Source organism: Tetrao urogallus, assembly GCF_951394365.1.
Source record: "Tetrao urogallus genome assembly, chromosome: 17".
NCBI lineage: Eukaryota > Metazoa > Chordata > Aves > Galliformes > Phasianidae > Tetrao > Tetrao urogallus.
Window position 1 is genome coordinate 9,952,919 of NC_136830.1, and position 15,973 is coordinate 9,968,891.

Genomic DNA, 15,973 nt, shown 5'->3' on the forward strand with positions numbered 1-15,973 from the left:
TCCCTGCAGCCAGCTTGGCTCTCCTCCCCTCTGCCATACTCTAGTGTGTTAAGTTATTCATTCTCAAGGAGTTCTTTTTACGTGGGCAGGGTCCCTGCTTCCCCCGGGAGGCTGGGGCAGCACAGTACCCTCGGGCCCTGAGCCAGCGCAGGTCTGCGTCTGTGTGGCTCAGCCCATGGACCCTGCAAGCCAGGGCCCAGGTGGGCGCTGCTGGTTTTGGTGCAGCCGGGAGGCAGAGCGCCCTGCTCCCCAGGCGGCCTGAGAACAGTTCTGGGCCACCTGCAAGGAAGCCTCTCTGCCCACCACAGTCCCTGCTTGGTGCCACCTCCCTGGGGACGGCTCTGTGCCAACACCCTGCTTCCCACCGCACACACGTGCCCAGGGCGCTTCCACGGCGGGGACCTGCAGCACCGCCGTGCTGGGGAGCTGGAGGGGAGCGGGGAGGGCCCCAGGGAGCGCGGGGCCAGGGCCAGGACCAGACAGCCCCCGCGCTCCTCCCCAGCTCTGGGCACCTCGTGCTCAGTGCCACTCGCCCCTTCATCACAGTCTACACCTGCGTTGACACGTGTACCAACACCAGCCAGACAATAAAAGTTTATTCTATAGGGTGATTCTTCTGCCTCGGGTCCTTCTCCCCAACCCCTTCCAGCAACCACTCCACTGCATGCAGGGCCACTTCCCCTCTCCCTGGGAGGATTTGCAGCCTCAGCTGCACCAAGACCCCTCAGCTCTGGACCAGAGGGCCCAGAGCTGGGCTAGCACCCTCACCCCTTACTCCCAAAGCGTGCCCAAAGCTTTGGTGCCTGATTTACGTGGCCGTGAGGACAGCACAGGAACTACATAGCAACCCTGCAACCCCCTCCTGCCTCTGTCCTGCAAGCATGGATGTGCACCCAACTGAGACTGCCCCAGAAAAATGACAAGGTGCAGCTGATGGTAGGCAAGGGCTTTACTGTGTGCTTGATAGAGGCAGCCTTGCTGGTGATGTAAAGCCATACCCTCCTGGGAGGCAGCTGTCCCACCTCCAGGACTCAATACATCTGCCCTCAGCACGTGGAGCTTTCTGCTGAGAGTTTCATCCTGTCCTGTGCAGGTAGGATACTGCTGTCCAGCGCCAGGAGTTGACTGGACCTTGAGGCATGGGAAAGGAGCAAAAAGATCTCTCCTTCTCCTTACCAATCATGCCAAAATGTCTGGGCTGCATGGCTCAGGGGGAAGGCAGGGACAGGCACACAGGCTCACTCCGATGTCCACAGTGCTCAGGAGCCTCCGCTCAAGGCTGGCATCGTTCAGGGCTCCCTTGGAACAGAGGCTACAGAGCACCAAGCAACAGAGGTAGCAGCAGAGAACATCTCTCTGCTTCCTGCTCACACTCTCACCACCCCGTGGCATGCTCCCCAGCCGTGTGTGAAGAGCTGTCCTAAACACCCTCAACCCCACGCTCTAAGGACTGGCTGCAGGGCCTCCCACCGCCTGGCACTGCTCACTACAGGTCTGGGTGGTCCTTCTTGTCCTGTTCAGACAGGGTCTTGCTGTCAGCTGCAGGAGCTCTGCGGGGTATTAGGGTGGGCAGTGGCTTGGCAGGGGCAAACTGGAACTCCTCGGGCACAGGGGCTTCGGGAGTCTCCTTGCGGTAGAAGCCCAGCTCCTGCACCAGCTGGTTGATCTCCTCCCGAGTCATGTCGCTCAGGGGGATTCTCTGCACAGAGACAGGGATCCATAGTAGCTCCATCAGCCGAGGTGCCCTGGAGCCTGCAGCTGTGCTCGGTGCTGTGCAGCCCGCTCACCTCCAGCTCCTCATATCTGAAGCTAAGCAGCACGAGCTCAGGATCGGCGCCGGGCAGGTGCTTCATCTCCAGGTTATGGCTGGGTGATTTGTTAAGGAGTGGCAGTGCCAGGCAGGACAGTCCTGTCCCCCCATCCTCCTCCCGTCCCATCTCAATTACGCCCTGTTCTGACCCCTGTGCCGTTCTGCTACAAGCTCACATCCCGTCCCGTCCCTTGTCCTCATCCTGGCTCATCCCATCCCCCGTCACATCCCATCCCCATCCCGTCACATCCGTCCTCGTCCCGTTACACCCCGCCCCGCCTTGTCCCATCCAGCCCCCAGCATGTCTCCCCCCCACCCCACACCTCCCCATCCTCGTTCCAACGATTCCCAGCCCCATCCCACTCCGACCCCATCCCATCCCCATCCCTATCCCACTCCATTCCCACTCCACTCCCATCCCACCTCCCTTCGCCCCTTCCCACCCCAATTTTGCCCCATCCCTGACCCATTTCCCCCACCCCGTCGCACGGCGATACTACAGCGGGATGTCCTGGTTGACGAAGGCTTTCACCTGCGGGCAGAGCGGCGCGGTTCGCGGCAGACCCGGCTCGGCTCCCCCCGTCCCCGTTAGACACTCACCTCCGGCAGCCGGCTCAGCCGTCACCCGCCGCACGTCTGCGTGCAGACACAGCACAGCCGGTCACCCACAGCCGGTCGCAGCCCGCGCTGCCCCCGGCGCCGCACCCACCTCCACTTTGCCCCTCGCCAAGCCCCGGGGCGGCCGCCGCTCGATCCCCGTCGCCGTCGCCGCCGCCGCCAGCAGCAGCAGCACGGCCAGCACCGCCCGCCGCATCCCGCCACGTCGCGACACACCGCGTTCTGCGCATGCGCGGCGCTGCGCGGGCACGCACCGCGCGCGTGCACGGCCGGCGGCCGCGCGCTCACGGCCGCGCGCAGGTGCAGGTGCTCCGGCTCCGCCCCTCCGCCGTGACGTCGGGAGGGGGGGGCGCTCCGCGCGCCTGGAGGGCGCCGCGCAGGTGGCGGGGGGCGCACGGGGAGAGCGGGGCCGCGCCGGGGGAATGGAGCGGGGCCGGCGGGGCAGCGCGGAGCAGGGCCCGGCCGTCCTGGGCTCGCGGCCCGTCACCCCGCGCAGCCCCTCGCCCGCCGTCGCCCCCCCCGCGCTGCTCGTCCCTTTCGGCCCCGAGGGCCCGGCCCCGCCGCCCGCCGCGCGGAGGAGCTCCCGACCCGACGCCGCTTTCGAGCCGTTCTCTCCGCGTCCGTCGCCCGATGGAGCGCAGCCCGGCTGCGGGCGGCCCGACGACCGGGTGCCGGGCCGGGCCGCGCAGCCCCTGGCGCTGGACGTGGGCAGGGCCCGGCCCGAGCCGCTCCCGGTGCCCGCGCTGCTGCCCCTCGGACCGGGCGTCCCGTCGGGCCGCGCCTCGGTGCTGGGCGCGGAGCTCGGCCCGGCGGAGCGCAACGTCCCCGGCAAGCCGCTGCCCAAAGCCGAGTCCAGCGATCACATCTCGGCCTGGGCGGCCCCCCGCGCTGTGGGGCTGCCCAAAGCCGTGTCCAGCGAGTTCCTTTCCGCCGGACGCATCGGGCTGGGCAAGGCGGTGGCTCTCGCCAAGCCGGAGCCCGAGGAGCTGCCCCCGTTCGGGAGGTGCGGGACGTCCCTCAGCCCTACGAGCTCCGGCGGATCCTCTGATGCTCTTCTGGGCTGCGCGGGGACGGCCGTGGAGGACGGAGCGTTCCGGTGAGCTCACGGTGGAGGTCGGGGGACAGCGGGACCCCTTCTGCATCCATGGGGGGAGGACGTGGGGTCTGAGCCTGCGGCGAAGGAGCGGCGGCCGAGTCCTCTGTGCGGGTTGGGGTTGCCCTACTCATCTCCCTGTGATGGCCTTGGGGTGGGAGAGGTTGGGGGCTGAGGGACCCTCGGGACGTGGCGCGGCGTTTGGGGGATGGATGTAGGTGGAATTAGAGGTGACAGCAGCTCTCAAAATGGTGTGGCCCTTCCCTGGCACGTTGCTGAAATTGGCTCCTGTGAGTTGCCACCGGAGCAGCCTGCGGGCTGCTGGCGCCCGCTGCGTAGCGGCGTTAATGTGCTGTGACGGGTGGTGGTGGCTGTGTGCTCTGAAGGACACTGCTGTCACGCGATGCACTGCCCAGCTGCAGGCAGGACGCAGCGGGGGGAGGCCGGAGTCCCTGTGTGTGGGATCAGGGGGATGAGCTCCGCGTGGGGAAGCGGTTATTTGGGGCTGTCCTCCTTTGGCTGAGCTGCTACAGCAAGTTCTGCCCCAGGCAGGCTCCTTGGGAGACTGGGTTGGAGGACAGGGAGCCCTTCCGAGCCCGAGTGTTACCTTGTTATCCCTTATTCCTCTTAAGCATCACAGTGGTCACCTGGAACGTGGGCACAGCCATGCCCCCCAACGATGTGACGTCGCTGTTGCATCTCAACACGGGCGAGACAAATGATGCAGACATGATCGCCATTGGGTAAGAGAGAGAGGTGCAGGCCCCTGCCCTGGAGAGGGCCCTGTTTGAGGGATTTTCCACGTAGTCCTGGGGGGCTCAGAGTGGGAGAGCTGCCTCTCCAACCCGCCCTCAGGCATAGGGAGCAGGGAGGGATGCGCATCATGAATGAAAAACAGCATCATAAGAGGTGATGGAAAATCAGCTTCTTTTAAAAAATGGGATCACTAAGAGGAGCTGAAACCCTCAGGTCACAAATAGCTATGAATCAATCCCTGCACAGCCCATAGCTGGTTTGCCGAGCAGAGCGTGGCCTCAGGAGTTGCCTGGTTCAAATCTGGAGAGGCTTTTAACTCGCCTGCTGGATTCTGCTGGAAGCATTTTCCTCATCTCACCTCTTGTCCGTGGTATGTGAGCCTCAAGGGCGCAGATCTGCTGTTCTCTCACAGCTGGATTGGCTCCGTGCCCCTGGCAACACTCAACTGCTGGCAAGGCAGCCCCAAGTTGGTGTGATGAGGCTTTCTTGGCGTGGCCAGCCAGGCAAGCTGAGCCAGAACTTAAGGGAAGACCAGACCCTTAGGGATTGCCATGGAGCATGCAGATCTGTGCCAAGAGCATGGATGTGCTGCCTGTTGTACAGCCTCTGCCCTGGGAGCTCCCTGTGTGCACAGTGGAGGAGCTCTGCCCTCAGGCCGGAGGCTGCTGGAGCCCATCTCCTGGTTGGGGCCCCTCAGCCTTGCAGGCAGACCCCCTACCTGCATGGGTCAGGGCAGGGGTGTTGCTTGGTGTGAGGGACTGGCTGGGGCTGTGCTGTGGCCAGGGCACGGTGCTGGTGAGCTGCCCCAGCCTCCACAATGCCTCTGCCTGCCCATGTCCTTCCTCTGACCCGTATCTTTGTGCCAGGGGCACTCAATATTTTCGGGCAAGGCATTTCCTGATTCTGCTGTTCTCTGGGGATGCTCTCCTTCCCTCTGTTCTCTAATTGCTGAGTGGGGAGGAGCACTGTTAACCTTCTGTCGCTGCTGCTGTGAGCTCAGTGGCTAGGATGCATCCGGACGCCCTGTGCTGAAGTACTGGTGGGACCTGGCTTCTCTGCAGACTTCCATGCAACTGACATGTCCTGTAAGCCCCTCTTGCACCTAGAGATAGACTTTAGACTGCTGCCCAGCCTTGTGCAGCTGAACTGCTCCTGCTTAGAGGGCCGAAGCATTGCAGCTTCATTGCCTCTTGTGCCTCTTGCTACTCAGCATCGCTAGCACGAGGATGTAGCTGGTTTGTGCTCTAAATCCAGGGTCCTCCCTTGGAATGCCCTTGCAGCTCTGTCCTTGGGTGCCTCGCCCAAGGAGCTCTCCCTGGCTGGGATGCAGGTGCCTTCCTGTTGTGGCTGAGGGATCCGTCTGGGATCAGACAGGCTCTGCAAAGCACTTTGTCCTTCTCCTCCCAGGCTGCAGGAGGTGAACTCCAAGATAAACAAACGCCTGAAGGACGCCCTGTTCACAGATCAGTGGAGCGAGCTCTTCATGGATGTCCTGAGCCCCTTCCACTTTGTGTTGGTAAGGCAGTCCCAAAGGGGCTGGACAGCCGGTGTCCCCTCTGTGCCTGCCAGCCAAGCAGGGGGGCACGGGGAGGGTGGCAGGGCAGAGAGGGATGGAGGGTGTGCAGGAGAAGACCTGGCTAGAGAGATGCCATGCAGCCCTCTGAGCAGCGTGTGGAAGCTGAGCTGAAGGTGAATGGGGCATTTTTGCAGTATGCTGCTTGGCTTTTGCTGCTCCACTTGCTTCTCTGGTTGCTTTTGGCTTCCCTTGTGGTACTCTGGGGACACACCTTGTTGCCCACTGTGTTGCACCAGGGTGAGGACAGGATCCAGCCTGTGCTTCTGACAGCAGCCTGCAGATCCCAGGGCAAGGCTCAGCTCCCCAGACAGCCAGTGACAGAGTACATAAGTCCTAGCATTGCTGGGCTCATCTCAGTCAGTGGTCGGAATCCAGGCGAGCTCTGGATCTCCGATCTAAATGTGCTGCTTAGCCACCTGTAAGATGGGCATGAAGGTGCTGCTCTGGCCTGGAACTGTCCGTGCCTTTCTGGGCTGTGCTGTGGCTGTCATCCTGCTACAAGCCCTGCTCCTATTCCAGGTCAGCACAGTGCGGATGCAAGGTGTGATCCTGCTGGTGTTTGCCAAGTACTACCACCTCCCCTTCCTGCAGGACATCCAGACAGACTGCACTAGGACAGGGCTGGGCGGCTACTGGGTGAGTGTGGTCCGGGGGGGGGGGGGTGGAGAGGGCTGCCTTCCTCGGGTCTCACGGCACCCAATTGCGGCAGGGCAACAAAGGAGGGGTGAGCGTCCGTCTGTCCATCTTCGGGCACATGGTGTGCTTCCTCAACTGCCACCTGCCGGCACACCTGGAGAAGGCGGAGCAGCGCAAGGAGGACTTTGCCACCATACTGCACATGCAGCAGTTTGAGGGAAGGGCAGCCAGTGGCATCCTGGACCATGAGTGAGTACCTCGCTGTTTTGCCTACTGCTCTGTGCCGATGCTGGAGGACCAGCCCTGTGCCTTGAGAGGGGGTTGGGTCTGGCATCTGAATCCGAGCACAGCTTGGAGGTGGGGTCTGGATGCAGAGCTGCGGAGTTGTCCCTTGGTCCCAGTGAGGTGCAGTTCAGTAGGTATTAAAAGGAGCCCTTGGTTGCTCTTGGGGCGCAGCCAGGCCTGCTGCAGTTCCTGGCACCCTCAAGGGTTGGGACTGGTTCCTACCCTGCTGGTGCTGATGCCTGGGCCCTGCTGCTCACTGCCCTCCCGCCCACAGCCTCGTCTTCTGGTTTGGGGACCTCAATTTCCGCATTGAGAGCCTCGACATCCGCTTCGTCAAATATGCCATTGACAGCAACATCCTGAGCCAGCTCTGGGAGAAGGACCAGGTGAGTGGGCCGGGTTCACTGCCAGGTGTGTTCTTGGGCACTTACCAGCCGTGCCCATGCAGCTGCGAGCCACTTGGCACCAAGGGCACGGGCTCTTCCAGCTCGTGGAGGAGCGGCAGGCAGTGTTCCCCCAGGGTGTTTTCCATCGGAGCTGTGCACATCAGCAGTTCCTTCCTGGGAGCTTCTTTCTTGGGAAGAGCTGGGGCCATGGAGCCTTGCTGCTCTCCTGCCCACAGCTAAACATTGCCAAAAGCACCTGGCCTGTCCTGAGCGGCTTTCAGGAGGGACCCCTCAACTTCCCCCCCACGTTCAAGTTTGATGTGGGCACCAACAAGTACGACAGCAGGTAGGACAGCGGGGCGCATGCTGGGGGTGGGTGGCACGGCTGAGGTTCGTGGGGGTCTCGGAGGGAAGCTTGTGGGCTGGGACACAGCCATTGTGCTGGTGCCAGTGCAGGTCTGTCCCTGCAGCTGCACTGAGCTGTGCGCCGAGACGAGCCGCATCCCCTGCCTGCGTGCTCCATAGTGCCAGGGGGAGGCAGGTTGGGGTGGAGCCCACTGCCCCCCTGCCAGGCAAGAGATGCCCCTCTGTGCCCTGCAGTGCCAAGAAGCGAAAACCCGCCTGGACTGACCGCATCCTTTGGAAGATCAAATCTCCCAGCTCCGGGGCGGGCGGGCGCCGGCCCAGCCGGGGTGTGCTGTCGGTGAGCCAGCTCTGCTACTGCAGCCACATGGAGTACATGGTCAGCGACCACAAGCCTGTAGCTGCCATCTTTGCCGTGCAGGTGAGCAGCTGCCAGGGCTGCTGGCCACAGCCGTGCTGGGTGAATGTGTGCCCTGTGTGTGGCTTTCTTACTTTGCCGGGCAGGACTGCTGTCTCACCACCATGGCTGGGGGTAGTAGTGGGGGTGCTGCTCCCACCTGCTCTTACCCACCATCTGCATGTCTCTGCCAGTTTGCTTCCAAGGCAGATAAGCCCCCGGTGGAGATCTTTGTGGCTGATGAGTGGATCAGGCCTGAGCAAGCAGTTGTCAAGTACAAGATGGCTGCTGGCTTTCACCGGAGCTCCTGGGACTGGATTGGCCTCTACCGGGTAGGGGCTGGGGTCCTTGGCAGTGTGATGTGATCCCCTCTGTAGCTGCCCCCTCCCACAGGTGCTGATGAACGGCCTGAGTGTGGGCTCTCCCATTCAGGGAAGGCCACGTTGGGCTGTGGATCCAGTACTTCTCTTTCTCCCATTCTGTGGGCTCCATATGGCCTGATGCTGGGGCTGAGAGAAGAGCAAAAGCACCAGCTCACCTCCTTTCTTCCACAGGTGGGTTTTCGGCATCCTAAAGACTATGTGTCCTATGTTTGGGCCAGGAGCGATGATGGAGAGCGCTGCGTAGAGAAGCAGCTGTGTGCACAGGTGAGCAACTCTGGGAGTCAGGGCCACGGGGTGAGGCAGCAGCAGCCTCTGGACCTTTGGATGGCACCGAGCAGGGTGCAGGCCCACGTATGGGGGTGGCTGGGGGGTGCAGCCCTGTGCTCAGCCTGATGCCCATCTGCTGCAGGTGATGTTCTCAGAGGAAGCGCTGCCCAAGGGGAAGGGAGAGTACATCCTCGGGTACTACAGCAACACCTCCAGCAGCATCGTGGGTGTGACAGAGCCATTCCAGGTCAGCAATGCCCCGAGGTAAAGGGTGGGGGGAGGGAGGTTTCAGCAGGGCAGGGGCGTCCTGCTGCAGTGCCCCACAGCCCCCTGTGTGGGTCAGGGCCCAATGCTGATGTGTGGTGCAGATCTCCCTGCCTAGATCCGAGGAGGGCAGCAGCCCTACGGACAGCTCGGGCAGCAGCTCAGAGGAGGAGGATGACAGCACTCTTGTCTTGCTGGCCCCCAAATCCCGCAGCCCCAGCCCGGGCAAGATGAAGCGGCACCGGAGCCGCAGCCCCAGCCTGGCCAAGTTCCAGGGTCTCATCCTGCGCCCATCGAGCCGTGACCGGGGCACCAGCCGGAGCCCCTCACCCCAGAGCCGCCGTGGCCTCACCGGGGACATCCCTGCCATCCACCTGCCCCAGACAGAGCTGGGACGCCGTGGATCCAAAGCCAAGGAATCGGGGCAGGTGGCCAACAGCCAGGAGGGCGGCCCGGGTTCCTTCTACCAGACTGTGCGGGAGCCGTGCGTTGCCCGGCGTGCTGCTGCTGACAACCCTCTGGCCAGGGCTGATCCCAGGAACCTGGGCCTGCTGCCTGCGCTCCGCCTGGAAACCATTGACCAAGCCATGGGCCGACGGAGGGAGAGTGCAGACCAGGGCTACCCTTGCCGCAGGATGAGCCCCACCAGCCCTCCTTGCAGCACTTCCCCAAAGGAAGGGGGCAGTCCCCGGGAGCTGGATGGTTACAGCTGTACCATGGGGCGCTGAGGCTGCGCCCCCTCCCTCCGTAGCGCGCTTGCTGTGTGCTTTCCCGTGCCACGTCCCTGCTGTGAGCCATCCCCCCTCCCTTATTTATTGCAGTGAATCACCCCTGCACCCCCACTGCCTGCCTGCCCTGCTCCTCCCAGGGCTGCAAAGGAGGCACAGGGGAGGGAGTGGTGGTGAGGGAACCCCTCGTGTGTGTCAGAACTGCGGGACGCTCAGTCCTAGGGCAGGTGAGTGGCCTGGGGGTGCTGGGGGCCAGGGATGGCGCTGCAAATGAGGATGTTTGCCCCCTCCTCCCGGGGCACAGCACTGCTGCGGGCACCCTGCAGATGGGAGCTTGCTTCTTTCCTGCCCTTACCACTGTGCCTCGGGCTTGGACATAGTGTGAGCAACAAAATAAAGCATCCCGCCTGCCCCAGCTGCACTGTGCTTATTTGCAGGGTGGGGGCTGTGGGGAATGCAGGACCCCAGCACCGTGCACCGTGTCACTCTGCCCTTTATTTGCTTTGTGCCACACGCAGGCACTGACCCTCCCGAGGCACGGCACTGTGCTCCCACCTCTAGAGCTCGGGGTGGAACCTGGCTCGCCCCAACCCCCCCTGCTGCAGGGGCAAAACCGGGGCTGGGGGTCCTGGCACCGTCCTGCCCGGGGCTCCCACGCCCGCAGCATCCTTCAGGGGCGGTCGCTTTTTCCTGCCCCCTCTCCTTTCCCTTTGCTGTGGTGGCAGCCGCAGCTCCTAGGGATGGCAGCTGAGCCTCCTCCACCCCTTTCCTGCCCCACGCAGTCACGCCAGCAGCCACTCTCGGTGCCATCCTTTCTCTCAAGGACCCGACATTGAGCAGCTCCGCCCCGCAGCGCAGCTCCTCCCCACGCACGGTACAGCCCATCCGCTGGGGCTCAGCGGGGCGCGGGGTGCTGCGGGGCTCCCATCCCCTGCTCCAGGGCCACCCGCCGGCACCGTTCGTACAGAGCATCACCGCCGCTCTCCTGCTCGTTCCACTCCCGACGTTCAGCACCGCGGCGCCGCAGCGTGGTCCTCAGATGCCGTGCGGGTACCAGCACGGCCCGGACCGCGGCGTCACAGCTGCTGGAGGAGCAGAACAGAGAGCGTTGCGGCGAACCAAGCACCGCCAGCCCCGGCCCATCCCCGTTCCCTCCGCACTCACCCGCTCCGGCGCTCCGCTCCGCACTCGGCCTGCGGTTCCAACACGAAGCAGCGCGCGGCGATGCGCTCCGCCAGGAGCGGCGGCTCCGCGCCCCCGGGGCTCCTCGCCCTGCGCAGGGACCTCACCATTCTGCGGGGACAGCGGGGCAGCTCTCAGCACCCCGCCCGTCCCCCCTCTCCAGCCCCGCTCTGGGCGATGACGGACGGACGGACGGAAAGGCCGCCGCACGGCACACACCTGCGGGTGCAGTTGCAGTGGAAGAGCGTCCGCGCACCGCCGTTCCGCAGCCCGTACTTCGTCTCGCGGGGCGCGATGCGGTGCTCGCAGCGATCCAGGTGCCGATAGGCTCTGCACAGCCTCCCCAGCCCTGGCGGCAGAGAGCGGCGATCGGACCGAAGCTCTCGGCCCGGGGACGCCCTCTCCGGTCCCCATCCGGCTCTCACCCCTCCGTCTTCCCGCGGCGCTCCCCGGGCCGGTCTCACACCGCTCCGCCTCTCCGACGGCGCCGGGCTGCTCGTCGCACGCGGAGTTCCCGACGGCCGCAGCGGCCGCGGTGCCGTAGGGGCTCTGCCGCACCATCGTGGCCACCGGCACCACCGCGTACCGCTCACAGCTGAGGGCGCCGCATCAGGAGCCGCCCGACGGCCGCAGCCCACGGCTCCCGCGGCCCCGCACTCACCCGCCCCACCAGTGCCAGCGCACGCACTGCTCGGCGCGCCGCAGCACGAAGCACGGCACCTCCAGGAGGTCGAAGAAGGTGACTCCGATGAGGTCGGAGACGGTGTCGTTGAGGGCCCGCAGGCAGCGGCGGAACGCGGCGTCGCAGTCGCAGTGGCTGACGGTGTGCGGGCGGTAGTTGCGGATGCCGAAGCCGAACTGCAGCGCCTCGATCTGCGTCCCGCACCGATCGTGCTCCCGGCAGCAGCGGTCGGGGCCGCGGAACAGACCTGCGGGCGGCGATGTTCAGTGCCCTGCCCGCCCCGCCACGCGCGGCCCCGCGCGGCGCCCCGGCCCGTACCCAGCTCGGAGGAGTTCCCGGCCGAATCCCCGGCCCCGCACCACAGCGTCCCCGGCACAGTCCAACCCCTCCTCCGCCTGCGGTTCCCGCGGTGCTGCGATGGCTCGGCGCACGCCGCCCGCCGCCTCCACAGCGCGGCCACGTCCCGGCGCAGCGCGGGCGCGGGAGCGGCGGACGGGCGGCGGGCGCAAGCGGCGAGGAAAGCGCGGATCTCGCGGGGGTCCCGCCGCGCCCAGCAGCCCCGCAGCTTTCCGCGCCCGCCCCACGCGCCCTCCACCAACGCGGGCGGCCCCGGCCCCGCGCTCAGGAAGGCCGCGTAGCGCTCGCCGCCCGCCGCCACCCGCCGCGCGCACACCGCTCCGCCGGGCCAGGCGCGCGCGCACGCGGCGGCCAGCAGCGCCGCTCCCGCCAGCACCGCGCGCGCCCACATCCCGCGCGCGCCCCCCGTCACCGCCGCCGCCTTTAAGCCCGCGCCGCCGCCGGCGCTCCGCGCGCCGATTGGTCCGCGCCGCTCTCGGCCCCGCCCCGCCCCGCCCGGAGCGCGGGAGCCCCCCCGCGTGGCGCGCCCCCGTGCGGAGCGGGGGTGCGGGCGCGCGGCGCTCATCGCGGGGCCGGGACTGCGGGAGGCGGGCGGGCACCGCGCGGAGCTTCGCCGCCTCCCGTCGGGGCTCCGCGGTGGCGCACGGGGGGCAGAGTCCGCCGTGCCACGACGGCCCCGCGCTGTCCTCTGAGTCACAAAGGTCCCGCGGCCGCCGCACGGCGCCCTCGGGGTAACCGAGCGGTTGGGGGGACGCGGCCCCGCGACGGGCCCGGGGGGAGCCGCGCGTCCCCTGGCCTCCTCACGTGCAGCCCAGGCTGTGCTCGCACGGCCAGCCGTGAGCGCGCCGGGGACCGCCGAGTTTGTCTTCGTCTGGGAGATAACGGCACCGCGGCCGCCACCGCTCTGCCCTTCACCCCGCCGCCCCACGCGTCGCACCCGTCGGGCTCCCGGCTCCGCTGACGTGGCCGAGGCCGTGGCCAAGGCCGGCACGGGGCCGAACGCTTCTCTGCGCCCGACGCGTCCCGATGGGCTGCCCGGGCCGGGGAGGTGGCACCGTGCTGGGGGCCGTGTGGGGACAGCGGAGCGGCCGTGTCCCGCGCTGGCGGTACGGCCCTGGCCCCGTCCTTGTTTTGCTGCCAGAGGGGGAACAGAGCACCGAGGCACGAGCGGAGCGCAGGTAGAGGCAGCCGAACCCACTCGAGTTCCTGCAGGACGGGGTGCGGGTGGCAATTCCCATCGCTTTCTGCATCTCCGGTCAAACCTCGGTGTTCCCGGGAGGTGCTCGTGTATTGCACCTCTGTGAATTCCTTCGGATTTTGGGAAACGCAGCACGGGTGCCCCGAGCACATCCCCTCCTCCTGCTGGGAAAGGAGCAACGCTGCGCTGTGCCCTCACCGCTCCGGGAGGTGAGCAGCTCACCGGGGAACAAACCCCGGGCTTGCTTAACGCTGGGCGTGTTGCGTCCGACCGTTGCACAACCATCACCGATGACTGTTACACCGATGTGCTTTTGGGCTCTCTCACAGTGAATCATTAACCCTCGGTTACAACCGCGGGCTGCAACACGCTCTGCTGCCTTTCCCGGCTCTGCTCCGCGCCGGCGGCTCTGGGCCATGTGCAGCCGATCCTCCCTCCGCAGCCATCCCGCAGCCCCCAGGGAGCGCTGCCGGGTCGGGCCGGGCCGAGCCGTGGCGGGCGGAGCGCAGCGGCGATGGGGCCGAGCTGCCGGAGGGCGGTGAGCAGCTATTCCAGCCCGCAGGTGGTGGTGGTGAGGGACGGGCTCCTCGGCACCGCGTATCGGGCATTGCAGCTCCTGGTGCTTCTCTATTTCATCGGGTGAGTGGGATGGGGTAGGAACCGATCTGATCTGACCCTGTGCTTCGCTGTGCTGGCAGCTCTGACACCTGTCTCTGTCTTTGTCCCTGTCCCGATCCCCGCAGGTATGTGTTCATCGTGCAGAAGGGCTACCAGGAGCGAGAGACGGGCCCTGAGAGCTCCGTCATCACCAAAGTGAAGGGCGTGACGCAGTCACCGAGCAAGGTCTGGGATGTTGGGGAGTACGTGGCCCCCCCCGAGGTGAGCTCTCACTCTGCTGCTCCGGAGATGCTCGGCTCCTCCTGGCTGTGCCGTGACCGCTGTCCTCCCCCTGGGCTGCTCTGTAGGGTGGGAGCAGCTTCAGCATCCTCACACGGGTGGAGGTGAGCGTTGCCCAGGCCATGGGGACGTGCCATGAGGTGAGCACGGTGGGCACAGGGCAGGGTGGTGTGTGGGGAACAAGCTGTGCTTGGCAATTAAGGGGGGGGAGAGGGAGGGTGGGGCACCAGTGAACACAGCTGTTCCCCATGGCAGGAGGTGAATGGATGTGTGCCCACCCCACCATCCCCATTGCCATTGCCATCCCCATCCATCTCCTTCTCCATTCCCACCCCATTCCCAACCCTATCCCAATCCCCATTCCTATCCCATCCCCATCCATCTCCTTCTCGATTCCCATCCCATCCCCATTCCCATTCCCACCCCAATCCCCACTCCCCCGCAGGGTCCCAGCGCTGCATGCCACTCAGAGCAGGACTGCGTCTCTGGGGCCATGGATGCATCCCACCACGGTGAGTCCAGGAGGCACAGCGCATTGCCTCTCCTCGGGCAGGACCCAATGCTGAGTGCCTGTCCCCTACCTTGCAGGTGTGAGGACGGGGCGCTGCGTGCCCGGGGGCAGTGGGAGGAGCTGTGAGGTGCTGGCCTGGTGCCCTCTCCATGGAGGCAGCAGCAGGTACAGGCAGCGTGCTGGCCTGGGTCGTGCACAGCCCCCACCTGGGGATGCGTGATAAGGGGCAGCAATGTCCCTGTTGTGAGGCTGGCTGAGAGCTGCAGTGCTCTGTGCTCACTCCTCTGCTCCCAGCGAGTCCCTGGCGGAGATGGCAGCGCAGTTCACCATCCTCATCAAGAACCACATCCGATTCCCCCGCTTCGGCTTCTCCAAGTGAGCACTGCAGGTTCCAGGGCTGATGGTTGGGATCCAGGCAGTGGCCCCTCGTGGCAACAGCAGCAGCAGAGATGCTGTGTGGCACAGCACATCCCTGCAGGGCCCTCTGCAGATGCTCCGGCACCAGTCCTACCCCATCCCCTGATGCACAGCTCCCTGCCTTGCTCTCCCCAGGGCCAACATTCAGGCTGCCGAGAGCCACTACCTGAAGAGCTGCACCTTCAATGCCACCTCCGCGCTGTACTGCCCCATCTTCAGGCTGGGCTTCCTGGCTGAGCAGGCAGGCGAGGACTTTGCAGTGCTGGCTGAGAAGGTGCGGTGCAATGCGCAGCCTCACCCCAACATCCCCCAGCATTGTGGGTCCCTCCCTTTTGGCTCTTCTGGGGAGCTCCTTGTCCTGGGGATGCCACGTCCTGGGGATGCAGTGCCCAGGGGATTCAGCGCCCAGGGGATGCTGTGCACCTGGGGATGCTGTGCACCTGGGGGTGCTGAGCACCTGGGGGTGATGGGCGCATGGGGATGATGGGCGCCTGGGGATGCTGTGCACTTGTGGATGCTGTACACCTGGGGATGCTGTGCCTGCTGTGTGCTATTGCTGCACAAGCTCTGCTGCCCTGCTGCAGGGTGGAGTGATCGGTGTCATCATCAGCTGGGACTGCAACCTGGATCTGCCTGACACCGAGTGCAACCCGCGCTACTCCTTCCGTCGCCTCGACCCCAAAGGGACTTTGGCATCGCCAGGCTACAACTACAGGTGACAGCCCCATCCCCTCAGTGTCCCCGTGTCTTCCTCCAGCCCTCACACCTGTGCCCGCACGCCTTCCAGGTTTGCCAAGTACTACAGCTGGAACGGGACCTGCACACGGGTGCTGACCAAGGCCTATGGGATCCGTGTGGATGTGATTGTGCAAGGCCAGGCAGGGAAGTTCAGCCTGATCCCCACAGTCATCACGTTGGCCACTGCGCTCACCTCAGTGGGACTGGTGAGTGTCCCGGGCTGTGGGGCTCAGCCCATGGCCCTGCACTGACCTCACTGTGCTCTTCTGCAGGGCTCCTTCCTCTGCGACTGGGTGCTGCTGTGCTGCATGGACAAGGAGCGGCGGTACAGCAGCAGGAAATTTGAGCAGGTACTGGTGGGCTGAGGATGCTCCTCTGCAGCCCCAGAACATCCCCCTCCATCCCCAAATTGACATTTCCCACACAGAG

At 65.4% G+C, this 15,973-nt stretch overlaps 4 protein-coding genes across 4 annotated transcripts; 2 read left to right on the plus strand and 2 right to left on the minus strand.

The window, feature by feature from the left end:
- Window positions 1–1,486: 1,486 nt before the first annotated feature.
- On the minus strand, window positions 1,487–2,624 carry SELENOM (selenoprotein M; the record flags this gene model as incomplete). Its single annotated transcript, XM_079544059.1, has 5 exons — window positions 1,487–1,699; window positions 1,788–1,866; window positions 2,308–2,342; window positions 2,411–2,446; window positions 2,520–2,624. The coding sequence occupies 5 exons, from the start codon at window positions 2,622–2,624 to the stop codon at window positions 1,487–1,489; spliced, it is 468 nt and encodes a 155-aa protein (XP_079400185.1).
- Window positions 2,625–2,850: 226 nt separating this feature from the next.
- On the plus strand, window positions 2,851–9,562 carry INPP5J (inositol polyphosphate-5-phosphatase J; the record flags this gene model as incomplete). The annotated part of the gene is made up of 12 exons (XM_079543985.1): window positions 2,851–3,524; window positions 4,154–4,264; window positions 5,685–5,793; window positions 6,373–6,489; window positions 6,563–6,738; window positions 7,049–7,160; window positions 7,397–7,506; window positions 7,761–7,944; window positions 8,115–8,252; window positions 8,475–8,567; window positions 8,713–8,817; window positions 8,939–9,562. 12 exons carry the CDS (start codon window positions 2,851–2,853, stop codon window positions 9,560–9,562), a joined length of 2,553 nt encoding a protein of 850 aa, XP_079400111.1.
- An 895-nt stretch (window positions 9,563–10,457) lies between these two features.
- On the minus strand, window positions 10,458–12,174 carry PLA2G3 (phospholipase A2 group III; the record flags this gene model as incomplete). Its single annotated transcript, XM_079543697.1, has 6 exons — window positions 10,458–10,644; window positions 10,727–10,855; window positions 10,964–11,093; window positions 11,170–11,339; window positions 11,406–11,673; window positions 11,745–12,174. 6 exons carry the CDS (start codon window positions 12,172–12,174, stop codon window positions 10,458–10,460), a joined length of 1,314 nt encoding a protein of 437 aa, XP_079399823.1.
- A 1,321-nt stretch (window positions 12,175–13,495) lies between these two features.
- Window positions 13,496–15,909, plus strand: P2RX2 (purinergic receptor P2X 2; the record flags this gene model as incomplete). Its single annotated transcript, XM_079543874.1, has 10 exons — window positions 13,496–13,620; window positions 13,725–13,860; window positions 13,947–14,018; window positions 14,324–14,390; window positions 14,467–14,554; window positions 14,684–14,764; window positions 14,942–15,080; window positions 15,391–15,521; window positions 15,564–15,750; window positions 15,817–15,909. The coding sequence occupies 10 exons, from the start codon at window positions 13,496–13,498 to the stop codon at window positions 15,907–15,909; spliced, it is 1,119 nt and encodes a 372-aa protein (XP_079400000.1).
- Between the last annotated feature and the right edge of the window lie 64 nt (window positions 15,910–15,973).